This window comes from Cuculus canorus, chromosome 19 (genome assembly GCF_017976375.1).
Source record: "Cuculus canorus isolate bCucCan1 chromosome 19, bCucCan1.pri, whole genome shotgun sequence".
Taxonomy (NCBI): domain Eukaryota; kingdom Metazoa; phylum Chordata; class Aves; order Cuculiformes; family Cuculidae; genus Cuculus; species Cuculus canorus.
The window spans coordinates 10,983,075-11,007,208 of record NC_071419.1 but is presented as its reverse complement, the minus strand read 5'-3'; the positions used below and the strand labels follow the sequence as shown (position 1 = coordinate 11,007,208).

The 24,134-nt window shown below is 50.1% G+C and overlaps 2 protein-coding genes and 1 non-coding gene across 4 annotated transcripts in view; 2 read left to right on the top strand and 1 right to left on the bottom strand.

The window, feature by feature from the left end:
• LRSAM1 (leucine rich repeat and sterile alpha motif containing 1) overlaps window positions 1–16,147 on the bottom strand; it is a 29,981-nt gene extending 13,834 nt beyond the window's left edge. Inside the window, exons 1-13 of one of the 2 annotated variants that reach the window (XM_054084073.1) lie at window positions 16,004–16,147; window positions 15,535–15,886; window positions 11,611–11,787; window positions 10,024–10,080; window positions 8,418–8,462; window positions 7,888–7,965; window positions 7,057–7,125; window positions 6,241–6,325; window positions 5,232–5,353; window positions 3,293–3,383; window positions 2,220–2,350; window positions 1,214–1,243; window positions 67–189 (exon numbers count right to left, since the gene is read on the bottom strand). In XM_054084073.1, coding sequence (XP_053940048.1) covers window positions 67–189; window positions 1,214–1,243; window positions 2,220–2,350; window positions 3,293–3,383; window positions 5,232–5,353; window positions 6,241–6,325; window positions 7,057–7,125; window positions 7,888–7,965; window positions 8,418–8,462; window positions 10,024–10,080; window positions 11,611–11,682 — 903 coding nt within the window. In that variant the 5' untranslated portion in view covers window positions 11,683–11,787; window positions 15,535–15,886; window positions 16,004–16,147. Of the gene's footprint in view, window positions 1–66; window positions 190–1,213; window positions 1,244–2,219; window positions 2,351–3,292; window positions 3,384–5,231; window positions 5,354–6,240; window positions 6,326–7,056; window positions 7,126–7,887; window positions 7,966–8,417; window positions 8,463–10,023; window positions 10,081–11,610; window positions 11,788–15,534; window positions 15,887–16,003 lie in introns of those variants that run through there. The other variant, XM_054084072.1, reaches the window with a different exon arrangement.
• Window positions 16,148–16,464: 317 nt separating this feature from the next.
• On the top strand, window positions 16,465–18,923 carry RPL12 (ribosomal protein L12). Its single transcript, XM_009565562.2, has 7 exons — window positions 16,465–16,623; window positions 16,763–16,836; window positions 17,059–17,157; window positions 17,813–17,894; window positions 18,346–18,432; window positions 18,571–18,683; window positions 18,767–18,923. The coding sequence occupies exons 1-7, from the start codon at window positions 16,500–16,502 to the stop codon at window positions 18,770–18,772; spliced, it is 585 nt and encodes a 194-aa protein (XP_009563857.2). The 5' UTR covers window positions 16,465–16,499; the 3' UTR covers window positions 18,773–18,923.
• On the top strand, window positions 17,571–17,699 carry LOC128854134 (small nucleolar RNA SNORA65). The gene has a single exon (XR_008453057.1). It is a non-coding gene; the product is annotated as a small nucleolar RNA SNORA65 (small nucleolar RNA).
• Window positions 18,924–24,134: the final 5,211 nt, after the last annotated feature.

Below are 24,134 nucleotides of genomic sequence, written 5' to 3'. Positions count from 1 at the left end.
AAAGGAAAAAGCAGTCAGTTTAGGAAAGGCAGTGTCTCGTACAGGGCCTTCCCAGAGCAGATCTACCTCTCTTACTGTCTGCAGTATCTCATCCTTCTGACTGTTGATCTGCTGAACAAGCAGAGCATGTTCTCTTTGCCCCATGTTCAGGCGCCGCTCAAATTCCAGCTTCTCCTGCATTTTTTTCTCCTGAGAGGAATAAGAAGAAAGATGAATGCCTGCAATTAGCAGACTGCTGGCTCTGCTCCTTCCCGAGCAAGAACAAACCCTGGTGAAAATGTAAACCAAGGCACAGTAACTCCCTGGAGACAAGACAGCAAGCCAAACGGCAAGCAGGAGGCTTGACTTGGAGGTTGAAATGTTCTCCCTTAGGTGCCCAGGACTGGAGAGGTAGAAGCAGCTGCTCTCTTTGTGACATTCTCCAAACTCCCCACAACTCATTTCATAGTCACAAAGCTGAAGTCCCTGGGCATCAACCCATACAACTGAAACGGCCAATACAAAGACCCATGGGGAAGCCCCAAATTAAGGTTGGGTTCAATCCCAGATGGCAAAGGAAGTCTGAAGACAACAGAGTGAAGGAAGCAGTCAGCAAAGAGCAGCTCCAGATAAAGGGAAAAGCAAACTGCACGACAGGAGCTTCGGATTATTTCAAAGTGAGCCTTGCATGTGGGACAGAGACCAGTGAAATAAAAAGAAGAGCAAACCAGGTGAGGGGAATGAGGACAGAAACATTTAATCCTAGGAGAGCAGGATGGCAGCGTTATGAGCCTAAGGGCCAGGGCAGGAGTGATGGAGGGGCTGGAGTTCAGGGTAGGGACAGATAGAGCAGTCTGTGCATGGAGTGCTCACGCACATCTGCCCACCTCAAATGAAAAACAAACCGAGCTTTCAGCACAGAAAGGCAAGAAAAAAGCCACCTGGTGAGAAAAAATGGATCCAGCACTGCAAACACAGATGGATTTAAACTGGAATTGGTCGTTCACAAGAGATACTGCAGCACATCAGCTGTTTGTTGGACAAGGCAGCCACAGATTCCCCCATGCTCCCACTTGCCTCCTGCAGTGCAGAGTGAGCAACTTTGGGAGGGATTCTGCAGTAGCTCAGCTCTCGAAACATTCAGCTTTGGCTGGGAAACCAGATAAAGATGGAAAACAAGAAATGGAAGCTGATCTGTGATGCAGACAAGGCATTTGCAGGTGTTCATCCTTACCTTCCTCTTCTCATAATCCAAGAATTTGTTCTGAAAAACAAGCAATAACAGCAGATATTTACTCCTAGGAGCAATTTTTTGTAGATATTACTAGCCCACTCTATATCTTCCCCCAAGTGAGTAAAGATATCAATCAAAGGCATGAGAAGATTAACAGAGGCACAGAGCCTGTGCTTCTTCAGGGACAAAGAAATTTTCCCTGCACTTGCCAAACAGCACAGGAATTAGCACAGCTTATTAAAAAGACACCCCTGTCCTTCCCTTTCCCAGGTAGGGCTGAACACGTCTGGCACTTAGCTGGGAATCACAATGTTCTTTGGCAGTTTGCTGTCCCCTCAAAAACACATTACCATGCTGCCCACACCATGTCACACTGTCACTCCTGTCCCTTGTCTGCATCATTGCCTTCAAGGATGGAGACAGTTCTTTGCAATGTGTTGTCCAGGAGTCCGCAATGGACTCTCCAGGGAGACCTTAGAGCAGCCTCCCAGCATCAAAAGGGGCTCCAAGGAAGCTGGGGAGGGGCTCTTGATCAGGGAGTGCAGGGACAGGAGGAGGGGGGAACAGGTTTAAGCTGCAAGAGGGGAGAACGAGGTGGGATATCAGGAAGAAATGTTTTCCTGTCAGTTTGGGGAGGCCTTGGCCCACGTTGCCCAGAGAAATGGTGGCTGCCCCATCCCTGGAGGTGTTCAAGGCCAGGTTGGATGGAGCTTGGAGCAACATGGGCTTGGAGCCCACGGCAGGGGTTCGGAACTGGATGGGCTTTAAGGTCCCTTCCAACCCAAACCATACTGTGATTCTGTGGACTCTCAGGAAGGAGAGGAGCCACCCATGCCCACACTACCTCTGGTTCTGAGCACTGATGCCCTCTTCATTCCAAAAGACACATGTTGTGGCAGGGAGAGGTGACAAGGGATGATGTACTACACACTGTGAGATCCATTGATGGCGTGGACAGACAAATCCCAAACCCTCTTACACAATTTCACAGGCAGTGGAGCCTCACCTGCCACTCGCTCTCCTCCTCCAAATACTTATGTACTGTCGTGTTCTCACCATCCACTGAGGTTCCTCCTCCATCACTCTCCAGTGCGGGGAGCAGATACTGTGAGGGAGGGTAGTACGCAATTCCACATTCTAGAAGGTACCAGACACAAAACAAGAACATTTGGTGCTTAAAGACCTCCTTGGTAGCACAGCCAAAGGCTCGCTGGTGTGTGAAATTGCTTGTAACTCTGCTCCCTCTCCTCACTCACATACAAGCGCCCAAAGGAGCTCCTTCAGCTCAGGTAGGCTTAACAAGAAGCTCTGAGAGGAGATCCCATTCCCACCAGGAAGATGATCAAAGCTAACCTGTTCAGGGAGAAATGCTTCCTTCACATGGGTACAGGCACATTGCCTTCTGCTGGGCTGCAAATGTTCCTGCCTGTAGCAAAATAAGTTCTGACCGTCCTTCTGTTTCAGGGATCAGCCCAATACCTGGCAAGACACTTCCTCCACATAAAACCTCTACTAAACCTTCCTGTCAGTGTTAAAGAGTGTTTACAAACCCACAGTGCATTATCTTTGACCTCTGAGTTTTCCATCTGGTTTCATCTTTCTCTTAACAACCCATCAGTCTGCAGCCCCCAAGTCCTTTCCCATGGAAAATGAGGGTCGAAGGGACCTCGAGTGACTACTGAGTCTATCTCGTTGTCCCAAGGCAGCTGTACCTGGACAATCACTAACCCTCTCACTGGAGAAAATACAAACAAGAAAACAAAACCACAGGGAGGTGCAATGACTCCTTATGGTCACTCACATCATCTCTGACCCAGCTATTCTGACGTTTTATCAAAACCGTTACAAATTTCAGTGGGATGGTAAGAATAAGTCTCAAAGAAGGACTCTTGTCCCGCTGTTTGCCAGCAAAGACCCACAGCTCACTGACCAGCTTGCCATGCATGCAGAGCATCAGGAACCACCCCAAGCAGAGCCAACACAATGTTCACCTTTCATAAACGCAATCATTCAACAGGCCACAGCACCCAGGCAGACCACAGAGCAGCCCCCTAAGTTCCACAGACTCTTCTCGCTTACCTTTGCAGAGGAACTGCTGAATGGACTCTGTACCTGCACTGCAAATATCAGGTGATGGGTAGGTCATGGAAGAGGTATCCAGGGTCAGCGTCTCCAAAAGAGAACACACAGAGCTCCAGGTTATTCCGATGGCTCAGCCAGAGTCCAACTGCAGTTACCCTTGCAGCTCCCCAAGATTTCACTTACGGAGTGATAACTTCATGTTACCCTGAATCCTGACACAAATACAAGGTTGTGTTAAATTTCTGCTGGGTGTTTGACACCTTTCAGAGGTGATTCCATTGTCCCTTTTCTATTTGGGGGTGCTGGTTGATGAGAAGCTCAACATGAGCCAGGAATGTGCGCTTGCAGCCCAGAAGGCCAACCATATCCTGGGCTGCATTAAAAGAAGCGTAGCCAGCAGGTCGAGGGAGGGGATTCTGCCCCTCTATTCCTCTCTTGTAAGCCCTCATCTGGAGTACTGTGTCCAGTTCTGGAATCCTCAATGTTAGAAGGATATGGAGCTGTTGGAACAGGTCCAGAGGAGGGTCACAAAGATGATCAGAGTGCTGGTGCACCTTCCCTACGAGGACAGGCTGAGAGAGTTGGGCTTTTGCAGCCTGGAGAAGAGAAGGCTCAGAGGAGATCTTATAGTGACCTTCCAGTACCTGAAGGGGGCCTACAGGAAAGCTGGAGAGGGGTTATTCACAAAGGCTTGTGGTGATAGGACGAGGGGGAACAGGTACAAACTGGAGAGGGGCAGATTTAGACTAGACATTAGGAAGAATTTCTTCACCATGAGAGTGGTGAGGCACTGGAACAGGTTGCCAAGGGAGGTGGTGGCTGCCCCATCCCTGGAGGTGTCCAAGGCCAGGCTGGATGGGGCCTTGGGCAGTCTGATTTAGTGGGATGTCCCTGCCCATGGCAGGGGGGTTGGAACTAGATGATCTTTAAGGTCCCTTGCAATCCGCACTATTCTATAATCCTATGATTCTTATTTAGGAGCTTCTGAGCTTCTGAGTCAGTGGAACATCCCCTTCATGCAGATGTGTCAGCTTTGTGTTTAAGTACAAGAGAGGACAACAGTTCTCAACTGCAGAAATTTTTTCTGCATGTCAGTGTGCCAAAGCCCTCAAGCACAATGCCTGGAAGGGACGGTGATACAAAGGGCACAGAGAGAAGGGTACCATAAACGATGAGTGGAAGGACTTCTTGCTGATTCATCCTGCTGTGGCCACCTAAAGGACCCAATGCCTCCTGTAGAGAAGGGCACAGCAGGAACATCCACTTTATCTATCCCTGGGGACCAAGCTGCACAGATCCGTCATCTCAGAAGATGCCCACAAGAGAAGTGAAGCCTAATGCTGTGTGTTCAAGACAATAGAGCATTTAATCACATCCTCCATGCTGGTGTCTGAGTCAGCGCTGGTGTCTAACATTTGCACCATCCAGCACTGACAGAGGGTAACACAGCCATAAAAATCTTGATGCTTGTCCCATTTCCAGCCAGAAATCCACACAGGCTGACAATGAGTCAGAGATCTGTCACAGGAATGGAGGTGAAAAATCTCATTGGAAATACCTCATCTGCTCATTTAGAATCAGCCCTGGTGGAAAGGGACTGAATCAACCCAAGCCTGAAAGCGCGGTTTTTGCTCTGAGTCGGCCCTGGCAAATAACACCTAGAGGTTCGCTCCCTGTGGATTGCTCATGTCACTGTCAAACCACGGCAAAAAGCAACCAGAAAAGACCAAAGCAGCAAGAGTATGCAAAAGCTATTTTGGACACCACAAACTGCATATGTGCCTTGCTACAATCCCCCACAGTTCATCCTACCCAAAACCTATAAATTCACTTCTGGGCTAAATTTATCATCATATTGAACAAGTAGGAAGGGAAGCAGCCTGCAGCAGCATAAACAGCCTGCGAGGGGGCGAGACAGACATGGCTGGCTGCGTACCTCCAGCGTGCGGACATAAGCCAGCACTCGCGGCAGCTCTTGCAGCAGGTTCTCGCTGACGTCCAGAGTGCGCAAGCTCCGCAAGCCACTCATGGTCACAGGCAGCTCTTTCAGTTTGTTACCTGGAAAGAGGAAAGTGTCATTTTAGTATCACATGACTTTTCCAAAGCAGGACTCAGCAAGTTCACCTGCTGGAAGATCAAGCCATAATAGGTATGACGCATTTTCTGTTCTCTGCTAAGAGGATGGGGCTTGTCCTGGCTCACAGGAGGGCCTCAAGGCTGCCACTGCCCACCAGGGCAAATAGGGATCTGGATCTTCTTGCACATTGCCCCAGTGCACAGGTCCAGCAGTGGTTTCTCACACCAAAACCACCTTCTCAGCTGAGGTCACTACTACAGGCTGGGTTTGTGCTCTTTATCAGGCCAATGTTCATAATATAGAGTCTTCTTCCCTTTGGTTAAGTACCAGAGATGGGAGAAAGGAGACTGAGCATAGGGCTGCACATCCAGGGGTCAGGTGCTGCAGACAGATACAGCAATGGCCTGAGCTGCACTTCCAAGCTCCTCACCCTCCATTTCCTTCCTCATGCTCCTGGAGGAAGACCAGCGCCTCCAGCCCTCTAAGCATTCTCACCACAGGAATGAGGCAGTTGGGACTCCGAAATGCTGTCCAAGTGCAGGCACACAAGTCAGCATTTAGCTGTTGAGATCAAGTATGATGACCCAACAACCTTTACGTTGAGAAAAGGCAATGAAATTAATGAAAACATCACATGGACCAAGTCTGATCCAGTTTCTGCTTAGATGATTTCTCCTGCCTCGCCAACTATTTGAATTTAAATCTTTCTTGTGTTCTTCCTAAGCATTCATAGCATAAATCATTCGGTGCTTGCCTTGGTTGAAAGAAATAATTTCTCAGGTTGAAAGGAATAATTAATGCAGTTCAACATGACCCAGGTAATAAATGGTGCTTTGCCCAGAGCACCGACAAGAAACACGTGCCATACCTTTCACATTGAGTATCTGGAGCTGGGCAAGGTCTCCTACAGATTGCGGAAGACATTTTAAAAGATTCCTTTCAAGGTTCAGGACCTAAGGTATTAACAGAAAAGATAGTCAAGATATTCTTTACACAAGCCTCAGGTCTGCTACACATCTTTGCTGCTGGGACTCCTTTCAGGCCCAGAAGGATAATCTGAAATCAGTTTTAGACAAGACTGCCTGAGTTAAATAAAACCTATTTTCCAGAAACCCTGGATACCGAGTACGACAAGCTACAACATGCAGTAAGAAACCCTGTTCACAACCAACAGCAGCGGGAGGTGCTGGTCCCAGATGTAGGATCTGGGAAGTAGTGTCCTCCCATCCAAGGCAGTGCTCTCCATCCTGGCTCCCACAGGCAAGCAGTGACAGAACCTAAAGCTTAACTCCTCACAGAGGGGACCATCAGGGTGCCCTGTGACCCACCACACGGAGTTCTCAACATAATCATCACATGGCAGAGTGGTAAAATCTGAATATCTAGGGAAATCAATGGGACTGGAAGCTCTAGCTCTGCTTGCTCCCAGCACTTGCTCGGCAGTGTGAGCCCCTTGGACTGACAGCCCTTGCACTAAGCTGTGTCTACATAATTCAGCATCCCTGCCCTTTTCCTGCTCTTCTCCTGCCTTCCTTCTCCAACAAGCCAAGTCATTGAACAGATCTGACACTCTGAGGACCATCCTTTAAGTTCCGATTAATCAAAAACTAATAGCAGTAGCCTCATATTCACACTGTCCCCTAACACACCCTTTACATTCAGCACACAGCTGCAAACCTCTTACCTGAAGAGATGTCAGTTGACCAATATCAGCAGGAAGCGATGCCAGCTGGTTGTCATGCAGGTCCAGAACCTGGATTTCATCAAATAAAGTTGGGAAAAGAACCCATGGTGCAAGAATTAATCATGGTCATGAATTATCTAGCAGTGAAAATTACTTCCCTCCCAATGGAGCTTTGAAAAGCAGCTTAAGTTTTCAAGGAGACACAGGCACTTAATTCCTGTAGATCTTTTGAAAACTCAAGCCTCCATACAGCAATAAACAAACTCAAGACTAGGGAGAGCAGGGACACCAAGGGAGCTGCTCCACAGAACTGGATGAGCCAACTGGATAAATCATCTCCATGGAGCCAGCCTGGCATGAAAAGCTATATATGGGGAGAAGCAAGCTGCTGGAATGACTCTGCCTCTCGTAGAACCCCAGCAGAGGGTGGCGGAGCTGAAAGCCCTCATCATTTATGACAGGTACAGCACTACAGCCCATCACGTACAGTCACCGGTCACCAGTTTTGTTCACATTCAAACGACCCACCAGATGGATCTACCCCAAATGCACTCAGCCTTGGCTGACAGCACTGTGAGAGGCTGTAGAGCTGGAAGTGTGGGATTACAAAGAGGATAAATGAGTCCTGGGACTGATTATGACTTTAAACAAACTGCTCAGTGACCACTGTCTCTCTGCCCAGGAGGCAAACCAAGGAAAGGCAGATTCTACACCTTGTTACCAGTTCTTGGTGAAGACAGGCAGAAGGGATTTATTTGGACTTGGGCCTTTAAATGCAGCTGGAATGCAAGGAAAATAGGCTGCAGATTAACTGTTAAGAATCACAATTACCTTCAGAGTTATAAGACTCAGGAGGCTGCAGGACTTTGGAACTAAAGATGTCAGATTATTGGTATGAAGAATCAACATCTGCAGAGGAAAAATCCCATCGAAACATGAACACAAGAGACCGTGCTGTCTAGAACAGACACATCTGTTGAGATTTAATGTGGAGGCTATGTAAGAGCTCAGTAACTTATTCAGTATCATAGAAAATATTAAAATAGTGAACGAATTTCATAGAAGATCAAATATTTAACATGAAATCTAAACAAGAGCCTAGTCATTTACGTAAGAATTATCATGAGATTGTGTTAGATAGAACCATCTCATCTTCCAGGACAAATGTTAGCTCTAAAGCACTGAGGCTGTATTAGTCCTTCCCAAATTCCTCTCTATGTAAAGTCGTACAAATGGCCAAATCCGTTACAAGCAAACTTCTTCTGAAGCAACATATAAACAACCACATGCAGTCATTTCAAACACAACAATACTCAAGCAAAATAGCAGAATCAACTAATAATTTCTGATTGCAACATTACCTTTTTTTGCAAGACTTTACAAGTTGCAAAGGCCCCGTAAGGAACCTAAAAACAATTTAAAAAACTTGAGTCAGAGTGCTCAAGATAATATCTTCGCAAGCGGTGTCCACCTGTAAAGCGTGAGTAACTAATTTTAATAAAAACACAAGTGATATTCAAAATTACAGGGGCTGGTTTTGGCCCAGGATCCCAGTGCTTCCCAGTCGGCTTCCATTTAAATGCTTGCCATGCCTCCCCACCACACAGCAGTGTCGTGCACAGCACCGAACACACCAAGGCTCAGGCAGAAGCTCAAGTCCTGCCTGATTTAATAACCATCTGAGTGCAGATGACTCAGGAGTTCAAGCATATTTTCAGTTAGTCATCATACAAATGTATCCTATAGCTTTGCAACCTCAGCAAACACGCTGTGGTGGGCTGAATGAGAAAGGTGAGCAACAGGCAGGACCACGTGTTCTCGCATGTGCCAGGCTCTGCAGTCACAAAAAGGTTATGCCAGAAAATTCAGTGCACACAAGCCAAAGCTGAGCACCATGACCTGCTCTGCAGCATGGAACCAGCATCAGCTAAACTCTGTTATGATTAATTTTAAGACCAAACTGATGGTTCACTTTATTTATTGAAAAAAAAAATAAAGGCTCAAAAGAAACAGCGAGAGAGAGTTTTATGAAATGAATGCAAAAGGAGCTGCTGGGGATCCAAGACCAGCTGCAGCTCCAAACAGAGATGGCTCAGTGCATCCTCTGTCTTCCACCTTTTCACCCAGATGGGCTCACAGACCGTCTCATACAGCTCAAATCTACACACAAGATGCTGTTGGCTTCTATGTTGGAACAAAACATTCCAGAGTCTCAGCAGAGCCATTTCATACTGCACAGCAGACAGCTGTCCTCTCCAAAATGGTCCCAAATCTTTTCCCAAGAAGCACTGCAGTATCTATAAGTTTGCCTGGCAAAGGCATCCTGTGACAAAAGGTTACACAGGTCCCAACATTTTAGACACAGGAGACAATGAATAAAAACTGAAACTGAAATAGAAACAGGCTTCTGCTTAGCAGGATTGCTGGGCTGCCAGAACGAAAAGCTGTCTGCTCTGAAGGCCTGGCAGTCTGTCACTAACAGCTCGCGTACCAGCAGGCAGCTTGTTTCTAATTTCGTTGGCTTCAAAAAAGGAAGCCAAGCTGGATGTGAGATTTCCATCCTTAACCAGCAGCCTATAACCGCAGGTGGCAGACTTTGTAGCTCTAAGTTTAGAAACAGTCAGCCTTTGGCAAGCAAATTCCCTTATGACTAGCAAAATTAGGCCATGAGGTCCTACGAAGGTACTGGTAAAGGACCACTCTGCCCTTCCCATTTTGCCAAATGAAAAAGAGTTCCCAGGACAGAAATGCTGTTGAAGTATCAGGTAGGACAGGCAAGCTCTCACAAAAGAAGAGGACGAAGCCCCCAGCAGAGCTCAGGAGGCATGGGAAGAAGTGGACCGATAACAAGGCCATTTCTGCCTCAAGGCCCATAGGGGTGATCCTAAATCCGACAGTTGTTAACAAGGAGCTGATGGAGGAATCAGACCTCCAGGGAGTTGATAGTGGAAGTTGCAGAGAACATACCTCTGAGAGTTCACATTTGGATATGTCAAGAGTGTCACCAGCACCAGCTTCTTTTGCCTGGAGAGAGAAGACACCCAGAGAATCAGAGCACGCAGACACACGGCCTCTCGCTGCACAGTGACCAAATGACTCAACCAGGCTCTCCCTAGCAAATGCAATTACAGTTCTCTGCACCACGTACTGCAATGACTATGCTAGAAGTAAAGGGTGCACTGCCGCAACTGCAGCAAAAGCAACTGGGAAACCAAACTGCAGAGAAAACCTTCTGGTGGAATAAATGCATTTCTGTGTAAAAAAACAAAGCACATGCTAATTCTGCAACTGTAACTAAAAGGATACGGAAAGGAAGCAATGGGTTCTCAAGCGCCAGAGAGGCCCTTCCTAGGAACAACTGCAGTGCCATCCTAGCCTATAGCGAGCCTGCTGTGTCACTGGCGCATCACACCCCACAGATCCACCTTCTGTGCACAGACACTAAAACAAACTATCAGTGCCTTTTTGCTTCTCTGGGAGTTGCAGAGCCAGCTCTGCTGCATAAGGAGGAGCAAGGACTCACCGCTTCTGCACTAAAGAGGTTTTCCATGTTCAAATCAACTAAACCCAATGCAGCTGCCAGCAGCAATGACACTGGACAAACCTTGCCATAATCAGCATTGCATCTCCAGAATAATTGTCTTAAATAAAAGGTACTGCACGAGGCAATAAAACTTGTTTGTGTCAGTGCCTCAAATCTTCAGAACTGCAGATCCTGACCCTAAACTAAGCACAGGCAATACAGGACTAATCCTAGAACAGAGAGATTAAACTCCACAGGAGATGAATAGAAATCCTCCAACTCAATAAGCTCAGTAACACTGGTTTCATTTTTGGTACATAACAAAACCTTCCTTTCCAAAATACCTTACAGATGGCATCATTTTGTCACTGTTAACATGTGGGTGCCTCTGGGGCAGAGCACAGCTGATCCCCTGTGCCAGCAATGCTCCACAGCTCCAACGGCAGAAGAGGCAAAAGTACTCAAAAGAAGATTGCTTTCAGAAAGCTAACTTTAATCTATGGCTGGTGTAAAGCAGGGGGTTCTGCCGAGCTCGCTTGCATGAGAGCAGCCTGATGAGGAACTACCCCAGAGGATCCTGGCCAAATCCTAGTCCAGGAAAATAGCAGTGTCTAACATGTTAATCCTCTGAGTGATAGGAAGAAAAGAAATGACAATGAGAAGCAAAAGAGAGGCACAATGAAAGCCAGGTATGATGAGAAAGGGAATGCCACAGGTTCCTTGGCAGGAAAAGCAAACTGAGAGAGCTGTAAGAGTAAAGGGGGATGGAGGAAAAGGGAGTCATGGGGTCCCAGATGCAGGCTGGTAGAAGGTGGAGTAGGGTGGAGAACGTTTATTAGAACCACAGAGTCAGAGAGGGATGGGAGGGCAAAGGGAGGTGAGGAAGGCAGGAATCCTCTGATGGATTAAGAAGATGACCTGCTGTCTTGGTGAGACCGTGAACATGATCACTGGTAGTGCAGGGTACATACCAAATCACCTGGCATCCAGGAGTAGACACAGAGAAGAGAAACGGCCTCAGTATTGCTTACCAGGCACATTTGGTATTCAAGGCGCTTCCGAGCATCATCGCTGGGTTTCTTCTTACGGAAGAAGAGTGGCATCTTCAATTTTGGCTACAGCTCTGTCTCAGTGACACAGATGATCAGCATAAATAAAGGCAGAGGGCTCCTGGAGTCTGTGTTCGCTGGGGAGCCTGCACTGCGGAGCTGCGGAGGGGAGAAAAGGAAAAAGAAAAGAAAATCACCACCGCAGGAATGATCTCCGTTTAAGCCCTTCTCTGGCTTCATCCAACAGGCAGATTCCAGCACACCTGGAAGTGTTAACATGAGCTGCAAAAGCACTGCTGTGTGTCTGAGATGGTCGACTGTGTGGGTCATCCCTAGGAAAGATAAATTAAGTCCAGCTGGAACACGTACAGAGAAACGCTGTGGAGTGGCCAGGAAAACGCAGGGTCCACTCTAGGACAGGAACTAAGCAAGTTGTAAATGTATCAAGCATGGGGGACAAAACTCAAACTATTTAAAGTCAGAGTCAATTCTAGCACAATAACAAGCAACTGTAAAATGTTCTGGATAAAGTTAGGCTGGAAATGTGAAAGACTCCTAATTCTGAGCACACAAACCTGCCTTCACTTTCCAGGGCCAGGGAGAATGAAGACAACCTCAATGCAGTTCAGACAAAAACTGTTTGCAAGGGGCTTGATGACACTGAGCACAGCAGAGCTGCCCCTGGCATGTCATGCCACCGTTCCAGTTGCTTGCCAGGACACCATGGGGACCCTGAACTGGCACCAGAATTGGGATGCCCAAATTAAACTCTGTTTCTGAGTTTTAGGGGTTCCCTCAAGTTAACAAACCACTTGATTCATTTGTGTTCAAGGCAGAAGCAGCATCACACAGGAAGACTTTCCCCATTTTAGCCACACAGTGAAATGAAAAGATTCTGCTTAAACACCAAATAGCTTACAGTCAGATTTTAAATACAATAAAGCCAAATCTGTTTCCAAAATTCTAATAACTGCCTGCTAAGCTAAAACAACTGCAGGAAATCTCTGTCTACAAAGGAAAGCCAATGGCTGCTGCTGCTGCAGCCACATACCACGTGAGCTATCTGCCCCCAGGGCACTTTGGAGCTTCCCCCAGGCTGTGTGTCTCCAGATCTGATTGCCATACCCCATTCTGGGCTTACAGCTCAACCAGATCTTCCCCAGGTTCCTACAGAATGGACAGCAGGAGAATGTTTTTCTGTTAATTCAACTCAAATCTGTGCAGAGACACTGACTGGTGCAAGTATAACGGGAAGAGAAGTTGTACCAGAAAGACGAAAGAGCGGATCACAGTCAGATGTCTCATCAGACGCACCCAGGAATGCTGGGGAGGTGCTCTTGATGATGACATCTTAGGAAGAAATGTTTTCTTGTGAGGGTGATGAGGCCCGGGCCTAGATTGCCCAGAGCAGTGGTGGCTGCCCCATCCCTGGAGGTGTTCAAGGCCAGGTTGGATGGGGCTTGGAGCAACTGGATCCAGTGGGAGGTGTCCCTGCCCATGGCAGGGGGTTAGAACTGAATGGGCTTTATGGTTCCTTTCAACACAAACCATTTTATGATTCTACAAAATCAGGGCTGCAGGTAAGTGAAGGGGCGACAGAAACCAGAGTCAGCTCTGGAAGAGGGCTCTGAGTCAGCAGGGGAGAAAAAGGGAGTGAGTTGGTGGGTTTTGTGGGTAGGACTAAGGGTAGACAAGAGGTGGGGAAACCAGCTGGTAATTAGATGGGTACCAGTTAGGATGCTGGGAGAAGAGGGGCAGGAACCAGCTGAGCAATAAAGTCAATGAAGGAAAGTGATTTGCCTGAGCCTGTATGAACACAGAGGGCAAAACCCAGCAATGCAGGAAGAACCTGAGCTGGGGCTTCTGGTGAACAAGGGCTCACAAAGGGAGTGGGTGCAGGCAGGACGGGATCTGGCTTGGCAGTAAGACTGGGACAAGAAAAGAGAGACATGGGGTGAGGCCAAAATGCGGAGACTTGAACCAGCTGGGCAAGAAGCCTCAAGCTTCACCAGGAACCTAGAGAGTCATGGTCAGCACCACACGGCGAAGAGGGTGAGCCCAGGCCAAAGCTGCCACAATAACTGAGACACACACTATGAGGCTTGCAAGGGAATTTCACTTCGCAATGGCTTTTTTCAAACATTGTTTTAATTATCAATTTTAAAAACAATACAAGAGAGTCAGTACTTTGCCAGATGTCCAGTGCACTCACCAGTAAACAGTGCAGCTGCACAGCACAGTCAGTTTAGTGCTCAGTGAAGCTCATGTGTGGTACATAAACAGATGGTTCTCCACCAGTTCTGTACCTGCAAATTGGCCTCAAATGATACTGAAAAGCTCACAGCCACAGGACACAGCTCCTCACACATGGAGATCACCACCAAAAACTACGCAGAGCTTTACGCAGATAAACCCTTAGCAAAAAAGCAAAATACAACTTCAGTCTAAATGCATGGAAGCGATCACCTTTAATTTCACTCCAGAAACAAGGAGGCAAGGGTGTCCCGTTCCCCTGCACTGCTGTCATACCTCCGTACTGGAACTGGCTACAGGACACGGCACAAAGTGGCTGCAAACCAACTCAAACTCTAACAGGTTCATAGCTCCTTCCCCGCCCCCCCACTTTGGTGTCTTCTTTACACTTTCTGACTACTGAAACACCCATCGGACTTGCCTGCCCCCAGGAGGAGAGGCAAAAAGAAAAACTCAAGATCAAGCAAGAAGGAAAGTTCACTGGCAGGAGCTATTGTTTGGACATGCAGGAAAACAATCAAGAGCCATAAGCAGGGGTCAACATCACAGACAGGAACAAAAGAGGGACATTTAAATGAGACACCAGCAGAATGCGGTGCTTGCAATGAGGTATTGGTAGCTTTCCTGAATGTGTTTAGCTCTTTGCCGAGGACTAACTCGCTTGTCATGTCCTACTTTTCCCTCTCACAGCTGGACACCCAGCCATGGAGATAATAGGAATCACTGAAAGGTCATCCAAGAAAATACATAAGGATGTGAAGACTGAAGGACAGACTAGAACAGAGAAAGAATCATCACAAAGAAGGATCAGAGACTCATTAAGTGGATAGAACAGCCTTTAAATGTCAAACCTTGCCTTGGTGAAAAGACACATCAAATCTGCACCAGCAGAGCTGCTCCTGGCTCCATGACGCTGGCTCTGCGTGCTCTGCTGGCCATCATCCAGTCTAAGCGAGACAAACACTCGGCAATCAATAACAAGAAGGGTCTTGGCCACATGACCACATTATGTATAATGTAATTTTTATTTATAGAGTTATTGAAAGAACCACGTGTCAATGCCCAGGACAGCACCTGCCTTGCAGTGAGTGAGCACCCATGAACTCAAATCCCATGTCTCTGGGGATGCCAGGCACCTGATCCACCTGCCTGAGCAACAGCAATGCACACACAGGGCAAGAAAAGGGAGGGGAATGTAAAACACAGTGTGTTTCAGAGTCCATGGCTGCCTGGATGCTCTGAGTGAAATACAAACCAAACCCTAATTTTACAGACAGATGTAATCGCAGAACAGTAACGTGGCTATACAAAAAGACTTAAACACCAATTTTTTGAACATTCCAGACATCATAAATATGGCATGGCACTGTAACAGACAAGACAGGTGCCTGGAAGGAAGAAGGATTTTATTTTCTCTGGGCAAACATGCTTGGGAGTGCAGCAATGCAACAGTGAGCTGGACCTGAGGGAGTCTGACTGAGATGCCGCCTAGCCAGGAAGGACAGAGCTGTCCCCAAACACCTCCCAGGCAGCAGCCCTGCTCACCCACAGCAGGGTCACTATGCAAGCGGCAGCAGCAAGCCCTGCAGCCCAGCCTGCACTGGAAGAAGAGGGAGACGGAGACAGAAGACAAACTGCAGCTTTGTAACTTACTCTCCCATAGCACGTCAGCTCTGCGTGCTGGAGAGCTGTCATCAGAACTGCACCGCCCTCCTGTAACAACCCGGCTCTGCTCGATCCTCTCAAGGCCCTCTCCTGGCGACGCCCAACACAAATCTCCTTTCTTCACCAGCTCCAGCTCTGCCTCTCAGTCTTTTCTTTTCCCCGTTGTCACTATTTTCTTCTTCTCCTCTCAGGGACTCCCCGCAGCGTCCCCCTCCCAGGTTTCACACCGCTTCCACCAGTTATCTTTCCCGGTCCTCCTCTTCTTTCCTCTTTTATACCAGCCACAACGGAGCCGTTCTGCGCCTGAAAGCCCGAGCGCTGCCAGCACCGGCCCCGACACCTGCGGGAAGCAGCGACAATGAACACCCGAGCCAGGAACACCCCGAGCCCCGCTGGCTCCTGAGGCCTGCGAGGTGCCCCGGGGTCCCCTCGCCGCTCTGAGGGACCGGGCGCCCACCGAGACCGCCGGGAGGGGCGAGGCCGCAACGATCCACCGTGACACCCGGCACCAACAGGCACCAACAGGCACCAACAGGCACCAACAGGCACCAACAGGCACCAACAGGCACCAACAGGCACCAACAGGCACCAACAGGCACCAACAGGCACCAACAGGCACCAACAGGCCGCTGCAGCCGCTGCGAAGCCCCGGAGACCGCCGCCCGCCCCGGTGCGACCCCGCTCACCGCTCTCTGCCGCCATGACGCGACACCTCCCGGGTCACGTGACAACTCCCAGCTCTACTCACGTGATCACAGAGACTCATGGCCAGCGCGCCCCGCCCCAACCACAGAGTTTCGCGCAGCGCCCCCTGGCGGGAAGGTTGCTCTCCCGGCTTCTTTGCCCCGCCCCCACACCTCGCGTAGCCGAACTCTCGCGAGATCTTGGCGGGTGCTTCCTGTGCTCGCGGCGCTCTCGCGAGATCTTGGCGCTATAAATATGGCCCTCGCGGTATGAGAAGTCTTTTTTCTGCCTTGGGGGGGTTGAGGTTTTGTTTCATCCGCCTCCATCCGTCGCCATCCGCGTTTGGCGCCGCCGCCATGCCGCCTAAGCTCGACCCCAACGAGATCAAAGTCGGTGTGTGCTGGGCCGGGGGCGGCGGGATGGATGATGGGGGGGAGGAAAGTGGCCGGGCCTGGCCTGGGACGGGGATGGCGGGGAAGCGGCCGGGCCGAGCCTGGCGGAGTGGGACTGACGCGCATTGCTGTGCCCGCAGTGTACCTGCGCTGCACCGGCGGGGAGGTCGGCGCCACCTCTGCCTTGGCCCCCAAGATTGGGCCGCTCGGGTTGGTAAGTACCGCGGTACCGGGACGGAGGGAGGTGAGGGGAAGCTCCTCGGCCGGGGAGAGGCTCCCAGAGTGTGGGGAGAAGGGGCTGCTGCTTTTCCTTTCCGTGCTTATTGTCACTTGGGCCAGGGCTGGGTTAGGGAGGCAGTGTTTGGGGGCGGTGTGACCCAGGATGTACTGCTGTCCCTCGAATGATGGGTTTTGTGACAATCCTTTGTTTTCTCAGTCCCCTAAGAAGGTTGGGGATGACATCGCCAAGGCCACAGGCGACTGGAAGGGTCTGCGGATCACGGTGAAGCTCACCATCCAGAACAGGCAAGCGCAGGTACTGAATGCCAGATGGGATGGCTCAGTGGTGCAAGCATTAGGCACAAACCAGTCTGCTTGCTCTAACCACGAGCATAAATCCCGGCAGGGTCGACTCAGCCCTTCATCCTTCCGAGGTGGATAAAATGAGTTCCACACAGGAAACTGTGTGGGGGTCTTCAAGGAAGACCTTAAAACGCCTGCAGGAGCTTTCTGTGTGCTTCCAGCTTGAATCTGGGGGTAGGGTGTGTGCACAGCATGGGCCTTGCAGCTTCCCAGACTGGGAGCAATAGGAAAAGATTTGCATGCCTGCCAAAGTCAAGCTTTTATTCTCTGGGGGATAAATTGTTCCTTGCACAGAATATCTAACCAGGAAAAACTTTAAAGCAACATAGAAATGGCAGAATCCCTCCTCACCTATGCCTGGAGCCACCCGCCACTATACCTGTCCTGCATTCTATGGCTGGTATATTCCAGTGGTGAGCTGAGAGGAAGCCCCAGCCCAGGAAGCAGCCCTCCTCTGGTTGTGGGGAGGCCTGTGCCGAAAGGCTGGGAACAAGATTCTGCATCCAAAGAAACCTCATGTACTAGGAGGGAACTGGAACGCTGGGCTTGGGCAGTAGTGGTTCCTGATTCTGCTTGGAGGAGGGGAAAATTGATCTCTTTTCATTTAGATAGAGGTTGTTCCCTCTGCCTCTGCTCTGATTATCAAAGCTCTGAAGGAGCCGCCTCGTGACAGGAAGAAGCAGAAAAACAGTAAGTTTCCTTCTAGCTTCATTTCTGAATGTGATTGGGTGCCGAGAGGGTAATAGGGACCTGTATCTGAGGCGATTCACATAAACTGGCAAACGAGTGCTGTGGGGCTGTGGCTTGGGCAGCAGGAATTCCTTGTGTGAAGACAGCAGTTAAAATGCCAGAAGAGTTGGGTTAGTTGGGAGATGGACACGCTTTGCCTATGTAGTAGTGCTGTGTCTGGTGCAGTCTGGTGGGGAGCTGATGGAAACCACCAGCTTGGGAAACACTTATTGTTGCGTGTAACTGCGTTGGTCTGGGAACAGGCGTGGTGATCACAGCGCCATTGAGGTTCTAAACTCCCCATTGTGGTCCAAGAGCTGGGAATAGATGAGGTTGGGAATCTAATGAGGCACAGGGAGCGGGAGTGCTTGTGTTTATACAAACTCACTGGTGCTATTTCTTTCCTTCCCAGTAAAGCACAGCGGCAGCATCAGCTTTGATGAGGTTGTGAACATTGCACGGCAGATGCGGCACAGATCCCTGGCCCGAGAGCTCTCAGGTAAGTGCAGGAGTTGGGGAGCTCCTTGTGCACCCTGGAAGGGCATGCTGGCTGTAAGAACCAGCCTCACCTTCTGGTGGAGGGTGATAGGAGTTTTTCCTGTGGTGAAAAACTGGCAAACGGAATCTCTCTCTGCAGGGACAATCAAGGAGATCCTTGGAACTGCACAGTCCGTGGGCTGCAGCATTGACGGCCGGCACCCCCATGACATCATTGATGACATCAATAGTGGTGCAGTTGAGTGCCCAGCTGTAAGTATCTGTCTCTGGAACCACTGCGTTAGGTTCTTTGCTAAAAGACTCCACTAATGAGCTCTGTTTGTTTCTTTCAACAGAGCTAAATCTGCAGAAAAGAAGTTGCCATGCGAAGGCTCCTTAAGTATTTTGTAGCACCTTAAATACTTAATAAAAGACCCGGTGTCTGCACACAGTGTTGCTGGCTTGATGTGTCCTTGTAAGCAGTGGGGTTCGGCTGGAGACCACCTGCCCTCTACAGCAGCCAAGGTGATGGTTCTTCACAGACTTGAAAGCTGGAAGGGGCTCATTTTTCCATTTGCTGCCCTGAAATCCCTATCTTTCAGTAATGCTGAACGTAGAGAAGCAGTTGACTAATGCTGGTGCTCCCAAATGCTGCAAAGAGCCAGCATAGCTCACAGAGGCTTGAGAAAACAGCTTTGCCAGAGTGCAAGACCTGGGGGAGAGCAGCTTCACATGCCTGCCAGCGCATATCCTGGCCTCTCCCCTGCCCTTCGTGCCACTGTGGGATTGATTTCTGCTATAGAAGAGATTAGATTCTTTGCTTTTTCTCTGTGAAGCAGAGAGAGCTGTGTTTTCTTCTGTACCAGGACAAGTACACACACTGTAGTTACTGAGATTAATATCTTTGGTGCTGTTTACCTCGCTGAAGAGAAGTTCCTTGATTATTGGTGGAACCTGGTGCCCATCTCTGCTTCACAGCTGTAAAGGGCCTGACCTTGTGTTTCTTGTGTCTCCTGACTCCATGAATCCTGGGGGAGCAGGGTAAGCAAGCTCCATAGCCCCTCTCGCTCCATGGCGTTCCAGCTCCTGGTGTAGTTGAGAGGCAAAGAATCTGTCTTGGCATTTCCCTTTGCCATGGGCATTCTGTAAATCCAGTGCTACTGCTTGTTAGGAAATGCATCCTGAACCCTGGCTGAGCCACAAACCTTGTGTTTAGCCGTGAATATGCTGGCTGTTCATGCCAGGAACTGCAGGAGCACCAGCCTAGCCTGGTGAAAAGCTGCTGCTCATGGGCAAAAGGGGTTTCCCTGACTGTACCCTTCAGGAAGGGAAGGCAACTTGCTTCCTTGAGATAGCATAGCAAAGCTATCAGTAAGGGTGTCCATATCTATCCTGATGTGGATTGGGGCAGGGATTGAAAAGCACATCAAGGAAAGAAAAAGCTTCAGCTTTGCTTATTTAAAATGAGGTGTTTGGGGGTTTTAGGCAAAACTCCTAAAAAGCTTTGTGATTGCCACCTTGCTGATCTCGTCTAATGCGGATGTGAGGAACATCTTGTAAGCTCGTACCTGTTTAATGTCTGGAGAGGTTCCTGTGTTTCAGATTTTCATCTTTGAAGCTGTTGAACCTCACAGGATTTGGCACTTGGTTCTCACACCTGGAATTTCCAGCCTGGCACTGGGCTGTGAGTAGAACCAAAGCTCTCCAGAGATCCTGGGGAAGCCTTGTTCTGTTTCTAGCAAAGGCTGGGTACTACAAGGGATGACACAGGGTCTTTCAGGCTGTGAGAAGCTCTGTGAAGCAGAATTCTCCTGGCAATAAGGATGCTTTAGCTGATGGCGATTGCTAAGAGCCCCATTACCAGCAGCATAACGGTTGCAGTTCAGCCCTGGAATGGCTTCCTGAGAGAAAAAGTCATGAATGTTAATTTAGATCTATTTTCCAAAGGGAAAGGGGATCAAATTTTTCCCAAGATGCTGAGCTGTGGGAGCCTTGGTCACAGGAAGTTGTTCTGTGAGGTGTGTTTGCTCCTCAGCAGAGCAGTGATGGTACCTGGTCAATTTTTTTTCTCACCAGTGTCTTCAGTTCTGCAGATAACTGAGTTATCCTTGCAGGAAACAGTCCTGAAGGAAAACTTCCTGCCTGGAAGATGGCTACAGCATGCAGGACTGGAGTGGTGTATGGGGACCCGGGGAGGGAGAAAATAGTGCCGCTGCAGCTTCCCAGGGTGTGGGAGAGTCTAGTCTGTGAGTGAGCTGGGCTGCTAACTCTGTGGGTGGGACCTGGGTTACTTAGAGTCCTGAGCGGGGAGAAGGCGGCACAGCAGGATGATGAACTTGGCTGCAGTGTGGAATTGTCTACTGTAGTGTCAGATGTACCAACTGCTGAATGAGCTGGAGCCTCTAAAGAAAATCCTAGGTTCAATTTTGGGCCTCTCACTACAAGAAAGACATTGAGGGGCTGGAGTGCATCCGGAGAATGGAATAGAGCTGGGGAAGGGTCTGGAGCCCAAGGATTCTAGGAGCAGCTGGGGGCCCTGGGGCTGTTTAGTCTGGAGAAGAGGAGGCTGAGAGGAGACCTCATCGCTCTCTGCAGCTCCTGGAAAGGAGGTTGTGGTGAGGTGCATGTTGGGCTCTTCTCCCAAGTGACAAGTGTTAGGACAAGAAGAAACTGCCTTAAGTTGTTCCAGGAGAGGTTTGGATTGGATATTAGGAAAACTCTTTGCTGACAGCATTGTGAAGTCCTGTCAGAAGTTGCTCAGGGCAGTGAGGGAGACCCCATCCCTGGGGGGATTAAAAAAAATGTGTGGCTGTAGCATTTTGATGAGTGGTCACAGGGATGCAGTGGTGGGATCTCCACCATTGGAGATACACAAAGCTTGGCTTGATGCTGACCTGGCTGTGACACTGGGTCTCTGTAGCCAAAGCTCTGCAGTGAGCTCTCCACGCAGCTGCAGGAGAGCACACACTGCCTGAGGCAGGATATCCAGGCAGGGCCTGCGGCCCCCTATTCAGCAGCGGTTTTAATTTGAACTCATTTCAAGTCTTTTTTGACCTTGATTGGAAGCCCTTTGGTGTGAGCCTCAAGAGTGGGTGACCAGGGCTGCCTTGTGTACCAGCTCACCTGCTGTGGGTTCTCTCCCCCTTGGCAGGGCTGGAAATAATTGGAAAAAAAAGAATTTGTTGTGCTTAAGGGAAATTCTCCTGGGGCAGGATGTGTAACCTTTCCCATGCTACCTTAGGACTTGTGCTCTGCTGGAGCAACGCAGTGCTTGGAAGGGGGCTCTACCCGGGCAATAACTCATTTTTACCAAACCAGGCTTCCTAGAAAGGAGGGAAAAGGTTTGATAAAGATAGCAACAACCTACACTAACTTCATATTTAAACCCCATTTCTTCATAACTGCATTTGTGCTCTGATGCCAGGATTTCTTTCCACTGAACTGCACCTCTGGGAGAAAAGAGGGAAAGGGGCAGTGAGAAGCACTAAGCCCTTCCTGGGAGACCTTCGCTCTGGTGGCACAAGAGCGTTGCATGCTTAAAGAATCAGCTTTCTCATTTCCCCAAGAGAAAACGGGCCCTGAAAAGCCAAATCTGTGGGATCCACATCTTCCAGCTTTGCAAAAGGTTAGGATAGAAAAATCCAGATCTCGCTGTAGCTTGCTGTGGGATACTGAAGCCCACAGGGCTGCATGCACCCCAACTGCAGTGGAGCAAGGAGTTCTTTGCTGTGGGCACAGAGTGAAAGGGAGTGGTGAAAAACTTAGGAACAGTTAGGACTTCTTCACAGAAGGGGTTGTCAGGCACTGACAGAGGCTGTCCAGGGAGGTGATGGAGTCCCCATCCCTTGAGGGGTTTAAAAGGTGGGCAGATGAGGTGCTCAGGGAGGTGATGGAGTCCCCATCCCTTGAGGGGTTTAAAAGGTGGGCAGATGAGGTGCTCAGGGACGTGATTTAGCAGTGGACAGGTATGATTGGTGATGTCAAAGGTCTTTTCCAACCAAATGTTTCTATGATTGCCCAGGAGGTGGGAACCATTGTTAGTGCTCCTGGGCTGCAGATCCCATCAAAGCTCCCGAGCAGCATGGTGGGGTGTGAACCGCTCACTAATGGAGCTCCTTCACTGTTCCTGAATCCAAGGGATTGGCCAGTGGAGCAGGGCTGTGCTGCTGGGGCCATACAGCAGCTCTTGGGTCCCCCAGCCTGGTGGCAATGAGCATCTTTCCCCAGGAGCAGGGATCTGACTCCATGCCTCCCCTCTAGTAGAGGACCATGATGCTGGGGAGATACCCAGTCCCAGGCAAAGGAGGGGAGATGGTGTTCCTCTGTCCCCTCCTGCCACATCTCAAGTTAAACCAGGCCAAGCGCAAGGTCCTGCACCTGGATTGTAGGAATGCCAAGCACAAACATGCTGGGCTGGGAATGGATTGGGAGCAGCCCTGAGGAGAAGGGCTTGGGTTGCTGGGGCATGTGAAGCTCCACCTGAGCTGGCAATGCGTGCTTCCAGCCTGGAAACCAACCATGTCCTGGGCTGCATCCAAACAACAGTGACCAGAAGACTGAGGGAAGGGGATTCTGCCTCTCTGCTCCGCTCTGGTGAGACCCCATCTGGAGTCCAGTGTTCAGCTCTGGAGTCCTCAGCACAGGAAGGACGTGGTGCTGTTGGAGCGAGGTCAGAGGAGACCACAGAGATGATCCAAGGTCTGAAGCACCTCCAAAAGAGAACAGGCTGAGAGAGTTGGGCTTATTCAGCCTGGAGAAGAGAAGGCTATAGGGAGACCTTAGAGCATCTTCCAGCACTGAAAGGGGCTCCAGGAAAGCTGGGGAGGGGCTCTTGAGCAGGGAGTGCAGGGACAGAACGAGATGGCATGGTTTTCAGCTGAAAGAGGGGAAATTGAGATGAGATCTTGGGAAGAAATGTTTTGCTGTGAGGGTGGGGAGGCCCTGGCCCAGGTTGCCCAGAGCAGTGGTGTCTGCCCCATCCCTGGAGGTGTTCAAACCCAGGTTGGATGGGGCTTGGAGCAACCTGCTCAGTGGGAGGTGCCTCTGCCCATGGCAGGGGGTGGGACGGGGTGGGCTTTGAGGTGTCTTCCAACCCAAACCATTCCGTGATTCTATGACCACAACTTCTACGGGTGTGGATGATTTTGGAGCTGCCCCTCACAGCAGGGACGGTGGAGCGGATGCTTTCCCCATCCTCTCTACCCGGTGCCCGCAGCTGCCCTGGTGGGTGGGTGCAAAAGCAGGAGTGATGTCTCTGCGGGCCCCCCTGCCCAGCCCGTTTTGCCCCCAGCTTTTGCCCTGAGGGCCGTTTCCCAGCCTGGGATCCACCTGGGGGGCACCGGAGGAGGTGGGGAGGGGTGGCTGCGGCCGGGGCCGGTGGGAAAGGAACCCGGGAGCACCGGGAGGAGAGCGAGGGAACTATGGGTGGTGTAGGGGCACCGGGGGACACCGGGAGGGGACCGGTGGGAACGGTGCTGGGAAGGACATGGGGAATGCGACCGCCATGGGGGCACCCGGTGCCGGTGGGAAAGGAACAGGGAGGCACCGGCGGGGGATCTGGGAGGGCTGTGTGGCCGCGGGGAGACACTCGGTGCCGGTGAGAACGGTACCACAGGGGTCGCGGGGGACTGTGCTCAGGACGGTGGCACCCGGGGCCGGTAAGAAAGGAGCCGGGGGGGACCGGGAAGGGGTCGGTGAGGGATGCAGCCGGCAGGGCGGCACCCG